Source organism: Hermetia illucens, chromosome 6, assembly GCF_905115235.1.
Source record: "Hermetia illucens chromosome 6, iHerIll2.2.curated.20191125, whole genome shotgun sequence".
Lineage (NCBI taxonomy): Eukaryota > Metazoa > Arthropoda > Insecta > Diptera > Stratiomyidae > Hermetia > Hermetia illucens.
Window position 1 is genome coordinate 39,511,782 of NC_051854.1, and position 11,053 is coordinate 39,522,834.

General features: G+C 45.5%; 1 protein-coding gene across 1 annotated transcript; it reads right to left on the minus strand.

The window, feature by feature from the left end:
• Window positions 1-870: 870 nt before the first annotated feature.
• LOC119659837 lies at window positions 871-8,651 on the minus strand. Its single transcript, XM_038068134.1, has 2 exons — window positions 8,229-8,651; window positions 871-1,560 (listed from the first exon to the last, which is right to left on the minus strand). The coding sequence occupies exons 1-2, from the start codon at window positions 8,626-8,628 to the stop codon at window positions 941-943; spliced, it is 1,020 nt and encodes a 339-aa protein (XP_037924062.1). The 5' UTR covers window positions 8,629-8,651; the 3' UTR covers window positions 871-940.
• Between the last annotated feature and the right edge of the window lie 2,402 nt (window positions 8,652-11,053).

Below are 11,053 nucleotides of genomic sequence, written 5' to 3' on the forward strand. Positions count from 1 at the left end.
CCGAAGCAGCGTCGTGTCCGCTTTGTGGATTAACGGGGAACGAAGTTCCGGGATCCGTCGCCGAAACCCCCTAGGTTTCGTCTGGGGGCGGAGTGATGTGGCGCGGCAGGATCTGCAGCATTCGAAATTTATTTCGAATGTTGCGGATGCGGACTCACGCATTTTAGAACGCACTAAGGGAGTGGAGAATTAGCGGTGGAAAAATGCCGTTGGTTGGGACAGTAAGGACCGCATGGAAATAAGCCGGTCTCTTCGGTTTCCAACCGCGGCGGCGAACACAGTAATTGCAATACCGATCTTTGTTCTGTTTTGTATCGCCTTCATTAGTAAATTAAAATTTAAATATTCGGAATAGATTTGAAAATCTTCATTACTTGAAGGATAGAAACATCATAAGTTGTACGTGCAAAAACATAAGCGCGAGTGCGAATTATTTTCAAGTGAGAACTGTCGCATGTTCAGACCTAAACTATGCCGAAGTGAATTTATTGTTGAGAATGCGGGAGTCCTGAGTCCGTACCGCTTGGGAAGCAATCTACTTCCTCTCTAGTGGTCCGTAGACCCCTCTTTCCTCTCTTTTATGGGTTTGGCCTTGGGCGAAACCGTCAGCCAACTTTTCTGGAAAACTTGGGTCTAATCCAAAAAAGAGGGGTCCATGGACTACAGGAGAGGAAGCAACTTGCTTCCCAAGTGGTCTGGACCGTCATCAAATGGATGCGGACTCAGGACTCCCTGCATCCTCAACGATGAACTTTCTTTTTTGGAACTTCTCGACGGTGATCAACTCACATAGTTTAAAACTATACTTACCCCACCAGGACGAATCGTTATTCCTTACCAAATGCATTCTTGACAACACACAAGCAAAATAAATATTTATTGGTAACACCTTTAAACTTTGGATAAGTTGGATTATACAATAACTGACATTTAGGTTCTCTTAGTCCCATTTAGTTTCCGTTATAACAGTTGAAGAGTGATCACGATTATTTAAAATGTAGGAGAACTTCCAAAGGTCGGTCAAATATACAAGTGCTTCTCCTTCATTGAGAATAATTCGATGCTGTCCACACATATCCAGGCACGGGTTTTTGGCAGTCAGAACAATCTCCAGTTCTCCACACATTTGCATAACAGCGACAAGTCCTTCCATAAAAAGTGTTTTCTCTGAAGCCTCAATTCCAAATGACATCAGCAGCCAGCTTGAATAGAACGGGGCCAGATGTGTTGCGTAGTATTGTGGCTTGGGAATGAATTTTCTGGACGACTTGACCCCTTCAAATTGGCAGTTTCGAAGATGGAAGAACCAAGACTCGTTTCTGTTCGCTGATCGAGCCTTTCGAAGGAAGTCATCCAAATTTGCGAATCGTTTAAGCATGAAACTAGATTCCACATCACATGGATCAGTTTCGATGTAGCTTTCGTCCGATGTAATTTTATGAATGAGTGCCTCAAACGCAATTGGGCTGTGTGAGTCTGTTATGATGACAGGATGTCCTTTTTCCAAATATTGCTCTTCAACGTAATGGAAGGTTGCATCAGGAATGTCATCAACGTAATCTACAAAAGAAGAGTGAGTTTTATGAATAGAAGCACAGGTTGAATTTTAGGGAAGTCCTGGAGGGATTGAACCGTAGTTGCTAATTGATGGCTTGCATACCAGGGAATTCGGCAAACAATAGTCAACTTTACGATGACAATAGAGTTTATGCTTCGATTGTGGGTGTTTAAGAGTTTCCCAAATATACCACGGCTAGATCTAGCTCCTACTGAACTGCTTTTGGCTGGGGAGGTTAGCAGCTTCGTTCAAGTTCATAGATCAGGTTTCACATGACCAGTATCTTTCAAGTTCCAATGAGTTACCCCCAGTGTTCTTGGATGGAGGGAAAGGGAATGACTTCTTGCCCAGAACACGCGGCCTGGTAAGGTGGTTTCGAGCTCTGCGGAAATACCCGCATCTAAAGTAGTGGCCACATGTGTCTCTTCACAGGAACTTGATCAGAATCTAAGGTCCTTTAGGCTTTGTCCGTTTGCAAAAATGGCAGTACCGAATTTGATCAAGAACTATGCGAATCAATCAATCAAAACATTATCGTGTTGAGGACGAGCGATGTTTTGTACCCACCCCATGGCGGTAGGAATGTTCAGTTACGAAATTTCTTAGCAGGGCAGTTCAGTATTTTTCCGGTCAAGTGAAGCGCTGGCTAAGGAACACCGAGCTCAAAAGGAAATAGGATAAGTTTAGGCAGATTATAGGGATTAGGGTCATATGAGGGTAGTCCCTACTGTGCTTCGAGGTGATACTGAAGGGAAGATTATTACGTACCGTACCTGAGCGTTATTTGCAAACATGTGAACACGACAAAGATCAGGAATGCAGTTAATGTTACAAAAACACATCTTTAATATTATGCATCACTGGAAGTCGAAAATTTGAATTCCTGTTCTTCAGTGACATCATCAAGGTGTACCTTAGATGTAGAAATGTTGGCCGATCATAATAGGAGGCGATGGGCTCTTGAATGGGGCAGCCGGATAACTAATGTGAGGGGACGTGTTCTTCTCGAAGCATTCGCGGAGTTGGACGTGGTACTGGCGAATGTTGGGTCTTCGTACACTTTCCGGGGAAGGGGCCTGGGGTCTATAGTGGACCTGATATACGTGAGTGCCACTTTAGCCAGTAGAATCGCTTGGCATGTCAGTGAGGACTATATCCACAGCGACCACCAGGCAATCTGCATAGAGACCAAGGGCGGATCGAGCTCGAAAAAGAGTTGTCGCAGAATGCCGGGTGGTATGCTTGGCTGGACAGTGAAAGCTTTCGAGGGGGATACGTTTTCCGCGGGGCTCAAATCCGACATATCCCTGAATGGTACGTCTGGAGAGAAAGCCACCCAGATCACTCGATGGGTGACGGAAGCATGCGATGCTACTATGCCCAGAAAGCGATTGCTCCCCAGTAGGCAACCTAACTACTGGTGGAACAACGAAATCGCAAGTTTGCGAGCCGCATGTTTTCGGGCAAGGAGGCTTTGCCAGAGGCTCAGGGGAAAACCCGGTGGCGACGGTCGAGAGGAGGCACACAAGCAATTGCGTGGCCGCCTAAAGGAAGCCATTCGGAATAGCAAAAGGAACTGCTTCAAACAGCTGTGCGACCATGCCGACGTAAACCCTTGGGGCGAGGCTTACAGAGTGGTGATGAAAGGCTGCGGAAATCACCCCAGGTGACCTGTCCGCGCCTCCTGAAATAGATTGTTACCACTCTGTTCCCTCACCACGAAAATAGGGGAAGGCAAATTTTTGTCCAGCTAAATGACGGCATAATACCGCCTGTAATTGTGGAGGAGCTGCGGGAAATATGTGGAAGGTTCGGTGACAACAAGGCCCCAGGTTTGGATGGCATCCCCAACCGAGCATTGAAACTGGCAGTGAAGACTAGGCCCGACGTTTTTGCCAACACCTTCGGGGCGTGCCTAAAAGAAGGAATATTCCCTGCCCAGTGGAAAAGGCAAAAGTTGGTGTTGCTTCCGAAGCCTGGCAAGCCACCTGGAAACCCAGCGTCGTATCGTCCTATCTGCCTGTTTTATACAATGCGGAAGATGATGGAGAGAGTCATCTACAACAGACTCCTGCCCATCGTCAAAGCCAGCAATGGTTTGTCGGAACGCCATTTTGGTTTCCGACGCGCCCACTCTACGGTGGACGCAATTGGCATGGTGGTAAACTTGGCAAAAGGTGCACTGATTTCTGGCGGCTGCTGTGCCGTGATGACGTTGGATGTCAAAAACGCATTCAACTCGGCCAACTGGAATAGAATTAAAGGGGCGTTGGCTGACATAGGTGTTCCCGGATACTTAGCGAATTTGGTGGAAAACTACCTCTCAAAGAGGACTCTCTGGTACGGGACGGATGAGGGCCCCAAAGAGTACATTGTCACAGCCGGGGTACCACAGGGATCGGTACTTGGTCCCCTGTTGTGGAATATCATGTATAATGGGGTGCTTGCTCATCCCGTTCCAGAGGGGACTACGATTGTCGGCTTTGCTGATGACCTCGCTGTGGTTGTTGCAGCAAGACACCCAGAAGATGTGGAGGTTTACGTAACGGAAACAGTGAGAGCGGTAAAGTTCTGGCTAGAAAAGGCCGGGCTGACTTTGGCGGACGCGAAAACGGAAGCGGTCGTAATAACGAAACGCAGGAAAAATAACACTGTAAAAGTGGAGGTTGGTGGACATACGGTCGTATCAAAGCCGGCTATCAAATACCTGGGGGTAATAATTGATACCAAATTGAGTTTTAGGGAACACCTAGAGTATGCATGCCAAAAGGCAGCCAGTGCCACCACAGCGCTTGCAAAAATGTTGCCAAATATTGGTGGACCGAAACATTGCCGGAGTCGTGCGCTCCATCCTGCTCTACTCGTCGCCTGTGTGGGCAGAGGCGCTTGCAAACTCTCAGAGACGGAAGCAGGTGAACTCGGTTTACAGGCGGATGGCTTTGAGGGTTTGCAGTGCTTTTAGAACCACATCAGATGAGGCAGTATTGGTGGTGGCAGGCATGATCCCGGTTGACATTCTGGCCAAAGAAATGAGTGTCTTGTACAATGCAAGACATATGGAGGGGCATGCACAGCGTAAAAATGCGGCAAGGTCAGAGTCGCTTGATATCTGGCAACGCAGATGGGACGAGTCTACGAAAGGTCGGTGGACGCACAGGCTCATTCCCAACATTAGGGTGTGGCTTGAGCGAAAACATGGGGAGACCAACTACCACATTACCCAGTTCCTCACGGGACACGGTGGTTGCTACAGGCAGTATCTGCACCGCTTTGGGTTGGATGATTCTCCGAACTGTCCCAGATGCGATGGCATACCGAAGGGTCCAGAGCATGTGATGTTTCACTGCCCACGATTTACGATGGAGAGAAGGAGCTTAAACCAGGTGCTGGGCAGGAGCGGTACACCGGGGAGCTTGGTTACTGAGATGCTGGAGTCCGAGAAGTGGCTTGCGGTTGGCTCCGCAATCATCCAAATGCAGGAGGAGTTGCTGAAGGAACAAAGAAGGAGGAAAGCTGCAAATAGGAGAAGGATGAGTGCCTAAGAGCAAACCTACCCCGCGAAGTAATACCTCAATGGTGGTCCCGCGGGGCTGGGGCTGGAGAGACCGGGGTGGTTTTTAGTGGGTGTGAATCCCACACGCGCCCGCTGTAGTTCCGCCGTTCGGGCGGCGGAGCTGCGGCGGGTGTGTCTTTCTAAGATTTTCCACCTCTGTATACGCACAAAAAAAAAAAAAAAAGATGTAGAAATGTAATTTTTCCAATTTTTTATGCATTATTATTGGGGTCTTTTTTATACAACATTTTAAATCAACGAATTTGATAATAGTTTGTATATGCTTTTTTTGGCGGTCAAATGAGATCCATCGAAAAAGGTGGATGGGTCCAACCCATGATTATAGCTTGACTTTACTAAATATTAAAATGGCGGAGTTGTAGAGAAAAATGTACTTTGTTGCCTTCCGAGGATAAATCGTGTCTTTTTGAAAGAAATTGCAAGTAGCTATCAACAGTAAAACCGAACACTATAAAAGGATGTATACAGAAGCTGACTCGGATCCTTTAAGTGCCACATACAGGTTGGTGATGTCATCACTAGAAGGGAAGCGGTTCTCATCGATTATTTGGCCGACGTTTTTTTTTTTTTTTTTGGGAATAGGGTAGGTGAATGCGGTTATGCACAGAGTGTTGAACTTTCGCAATAGTACGCTGTCGGATTACCAACTAAACACCTCCTGTCATCAGAGAACTAGCCTGGAGCCGTTTGACACATTACTTCGGGCTCTCCCGGCTTTGGGAGCCTTCAAGTCTGGGCATCCCTTTCACCAACGATAGAGAAGGGAACGAAGGGAGTTGTCAGTTCCCCTTACCATCCGATCCCTCCGCCGGTCGAGTTCAATCTTATTCACAATAAGAAGAGCCCAAACATAATGCGCAACATGATTCCAGCTGTGAGCGCTCTTCAGCATCCCTCTCACAATGTTGTCTAGAAAGAGCTCCCCTGTGTCTGCATAAAGCTGCTCACGAAAGCCGTCCCACCTCTCGCCAGAGAAAAAGGCGTGTTCAGCGTCGTTCGCCACTCCATTGCAGATCACCGTGCGTTCGGTTCAACCATGGGTCTAAATTGTCGATGAGCCACGCAGTCCATCTGCCTCTTGTCTCATTTTGCCAAGAGAGTTGCCACTCGGTAAGGGTGTGTTGACGTGCTTCACGGGCAACCACCTATCTTAAATTCTCGCCCGTACGGCGGTTGGCCGACGCGGCTGCAGAATATAGTGAATACTCTGATGTGTAATATAGGAGACTTCGGCCAGTGCATGTTAACCCCGACGAAGTTTCTGTAGTGGTCGATGAGGAAGTTCTGATAGCAGCAAAGAAACTTGTTGAAAATGAGACCGCACGGTCGGATTAAATCCCGAATATCGTCTTGAAAGTGGCAGCCAGAACAACAATAAGTTTGTTTGCCCAAGTTCGTGCGGCATGCCTTGCCCCCGAGCAAGGGATGTTACCAAATCTGGTACTTATTTCCGAGTTCATTCATTGGGTGACCCCTTCTCATATAGGTCAATATGTTCGATCAATACAACTGATTAACTATTTGAACAAGGGATATACTGTACAATAGGCTACTCTTAATTGGAGGAGTTCGAATTATGTAAGGCGAGATCAACTGTCGCCATAATCAATATGGTAACTGGTTTGGCACAGGCTGCAATAGAAGAAGGGAATGCTGCACTGCACAGTGGTAATCCTAGATGTGAAGAATGCGTTCAACTGTATAAAATAGTCAAACTCTGTTGAGGAGAAAGCTGTATTGCGACTCGGATGATGGATTGAAAATATTCCCGACGACTGGCGGTGTGGCACAGGGTTCTCTCGTAGGTCCATTGCTATGGTTGGTTACGCATGATGGAGTACTGATACGAACGTTTTCCTAACAACGTGACCAACATAGTAGTAAAATGGGAATAATGATCGACAGAAGGATTAGTTTGGCTTAGCGTCTGTAACGGTCTCGAGAAGATGTACTACCGAACATTCGTGGGCCTAGACAAAGTCAACGTCTTCCTATTTTAAGGGTAGTTAGTTCTGTGCTATTCTACGCAGCTCCAGTATTGGCAACTGTACTGGAAAATAACCTAATTTGCAGGAAACTAGGAATGGCGTATCGTGTTTACCAAACGACATTAGGAGAAGCTTCATGTGCATTTTCAGGGACGCTCCCCGTAGACATCCAAGCGAACGAAGGCCGGGGTCTCTGCGATAAAACGTGTGCACTCGGGGAGTTTAGCGCATAGCGTCAGTGGCTAATGGGGTGCACGTGTTTTCAGTCAACAACAAAATAACACTTTTCAATTTTTGTTTTAAAAATGGTTTTTCGGCTATCCAAATATTGGATATGTTGAAAAAAGTATTTGGTGATAATGTTTTGTGGAGAGTCAGCGTTTCTAGATGGTACAAATTGTTCACAGAAGGCAGAAAACGCATTGAGGGCGATGAATGTCTAGGATTGAGTGCTGAAAAATCGTTATAGACCTTGTTGTCATCACCAACGTATCATTAGGCTCAATTCAATCGCTTTTGAAGGACCAATAACTCTCGGTTTCTTCACCACGATAATGCACCTTCGCATGTAGTGTTGGTTCTCCGTGACTTTTTCATTAAAAACTCAAAGCATATCATACCACACCCACCCTATTCGCCTGATTTAGCTCCGTCTAACTTTTGGCTGTTCCCTAAACAGAAATTGCCACTTCGTGGACATCGTTTTGACTCGATTGGGAAGATTCAACCCACATCGAAGAAGGTCCTAAAGGCGTTTCAGGAAATCGATTTTAACCACTGTTTCGAGGGCGGGAAAAACTTTGGCATAAGTGCCTTGCACCCGGAGGGGATTACTTTGAGGGCGACGAAATTAATTTGGAAAAATAAACCGTTTATTCAAAAAGTTTACTATTTTTTATCACAGGGAAACTAAGCAATAGAAATACGGGTAACGTTTATAACCCACTCATGCAAAAATTTAAATAATTAAAAGAAGTTGCATTTAGATATCGAAACAAGTATTGACACTTCTAGATCAAACTAGATATTTACAGTCCTAATTATCCAAGAGTTTTACCGCAAATACGTTTATTACGTTGAAATGAAATTCAAAAATCAAACAATTTACCTAGATTTTCGCACAAAGCACAATTCCTCTTATTTATCTCCTCCGAATCCTCATTGCTAGATGCCCCCACCTGTTGCAAATCTTCCGTCTGGTAAGAAACTAAGCAGTTGGCATTGTAGAGATTCGTCCAGTCATAGATGGGGAGAAGTTTTATCATCAGAATTCGTCCAACTGCCGAAATACTCCACTCCAAGAAATCCACGTTGAGGCAAAGCCATATGCACAAAAAGCTCAGCCCCGCTAGTAATCCAACTTTCTTCCACTGCCGCAGGTCCAGTTGGTAATTCAAGGAAGAGCAAATCCTATTGATGTCCTTTTCCGAAATGGAGTTGCCTTTGCAAAACTTCAAGAAATCCTCAAACTCATTGTTCAGCGATTCTATTATTTTCTGCTGGTCCATGGTGGATACTGAAGGGTATGCGGTCTTCCACAAACTGTGAGCAAATTTCCTTTTTCGTCAAGAATTTGCAATGGTAAGGATGCTGTACTCATGCGCGGGATATGTACATTTCATTTCACAGTAAATTAGTTTCCAATCATATTATCTACCACTGCTTCTTTGAGATAAGGACTACGAAGGATGTTGCTGGAAAGCGGAAATTACTTCCCTTCAATCCTAGAAAAAGTTGTTCGGAAAATAGTTCGAAACATATATATGTAGCTCGGATGCGTAAATGTAGATGCATAAGTAAGATAGCATATGAAATCCTGATAACAGAATTGTCTTGTAATTGTGGATACTAAAGGCTCCCATGCGGGAGTCGGTGTATTTTTTTGCTTCATACAAGATATATATTACCCCAGAACTTACCTCTTTTATTCAGCCCCACGTATTTTTAGGACCACCCATTCGTCGGTCCCTTCGGAACAGCGAATTTCATTCTATGCCATTGCCAGCAAGTTTTAACGTCCTTTTAATGTGAGATCTATTCACTGCCACTGCCATTTTCTATTATAATAAACACGTCTATGAGCACTTGGCCAAAACGCAACATGGGAGACACAAAAATTATGACTTAGAGCTCTATGGTAGCAGCACAGGGAAGATATTGGCGCGGAACCTTAATCGTTACATCCCAGAATGAAAATGTCGGAGGCATGCCAGTCTTGGCCTGTCAGGAATTACCAAGACTGCCACCGATTTAGATTCCCACTTTTACCTGACAAAATAGGAATTACTCAAAGCCTTGGTTCATAATAATTGCTGTTTGGACAATTTCCAAAAACTACATTACTAGTTAGGATACTTACAAGACGCCGCGAAGAAGGACAACCCAACCTTCATTTGAGCAGCGCAAACTACCAGGTGGTACTAACTATCTTGGAGATTGGAGTTCCATAGTGTTCCGCATCGTTATGTGAAAATTCGACAGTGAGATAGTACACATTTTCGAAGAATCCATAAAGGATAAAACGAACTTTCCAAAGGTGACTGCGGATTCCTTCTAAAAAGGCACCAGCTACTGGTAGTAATCAACTCCTAGCTTGCAAGCACCTAGCCTCCTAAGCGCACATCGTTTGTTTTATTAACAAAACCTACCACGAAAGCCTGCTTGCAATTGAGGAAACATGCCGATGCGCCAAACAGGACAAATTGTACCGAAATTGTCTAACACATGCCAATAACAGAAAATGTAATAGCAGACTCCGTCCCCTTGAGTGAGAACATGGCTAAGGATCATCAAGTTGGCTACAGTTCTCGAAAAAATATCCGGCGGTAATGGAAGATCCCCGGTTCCATACGCTCCAGTTGATCATGGATCTCAAAAGTCCTTTATTTCGTTGAAAGCTGTTAACAAGTAGGGCCTGAGAGAAAATAAGACGTTTACTTCAATTAGCGGAATTGATGGTGAACATACAGCAACCATTCGGCAGATTGTATCCGTAAGCATTTCATCGATCTTTCAACCCAATTATAATCTAGTTGTGGAGGCCAACGTAATGGACTCATTGACGAAATTGCTTGCAAACGTAGGATCGATCATCCTTAAGCCGAAGTGGACTTCCAGCTTGCAGTTGGCGGATCCCGACTCCAATGCCAAAGCAGGAATCGTCTTGATCCTAGGAGTGAAGGTCTTCGAAGAAATAATTGGACGAGGTTTGAGGAAGGACAGACCGCGGTTAGTTTAGGAAACGAAACTAGGCTGGGTCCTGTCTCCAAAACTGTGGTTTCGCAAAACGGGAATCATCACAGCCGTATCTAACATCAACAAATTTCTAAAAGGCGTTTCAAAGCTTCTTCGACTCTCTCTGACGATACAATTGAGAACGTGTCCTGAGTAGATGAATTCGAAGTCATTTTGCAGAGTTCGGCAGTCCGCGATGCAGATGGTAGATATGTTGTAATGCTACCTTTCAAGAACGACATAGAAATCGCACCTCAACAAAAACCGCGAAAACCAAAAACCATGCGTTCGCTTGCTTTAAGCAATTGGAAAGCCGATTTGATAGGGATCTGGATCTTCAACATTCTTACCATAAAGAATTGTAGGAATACATCACGCAAGGTGATGCCGTTTTCTGAGCAAGATCGCGGCTCGTACTATCTTCCCCACCACCAGGTTCAGCCAGTATTCAACGCCTCTGCAGTAACAAAGACCCGGGTCAGTCTAAACGATAAGCTGTATACCGGACCTGGTGCTCAGAGGTAGCGGTGAGGAAGACGGGGCGGCCACCCTGTCGGCCAAACCAAAACCAAGTGGCCGCGGAGAACCTCCATAGTGGTGGCACCGGGAGACGCTGTACTCACTTTGGCTTGCCGGCCGTGATGTAGTAGGCGAATGCTCCAAATGCCTAATCAGGGCGATCAGACCCGAGTTTGCACG

Excerpts from the sequence above, each read along its gene's own strand:
- LOC119659837 (XM_038068134.1), bottom strand. The coding sequence starts at position 8,628 with ATGGACCAGCAGAAAATAATAGAATCGCTGAACAATGAGTTTGAGGAT. Across the intron at positions 1,561-8,228 it reads TGCTTTGTGCGAAAATCTAG|ATTACGTTGATGACATTCCT; the intron begins GTAAATTGTTTG and ends CTTCTTTTGTAG.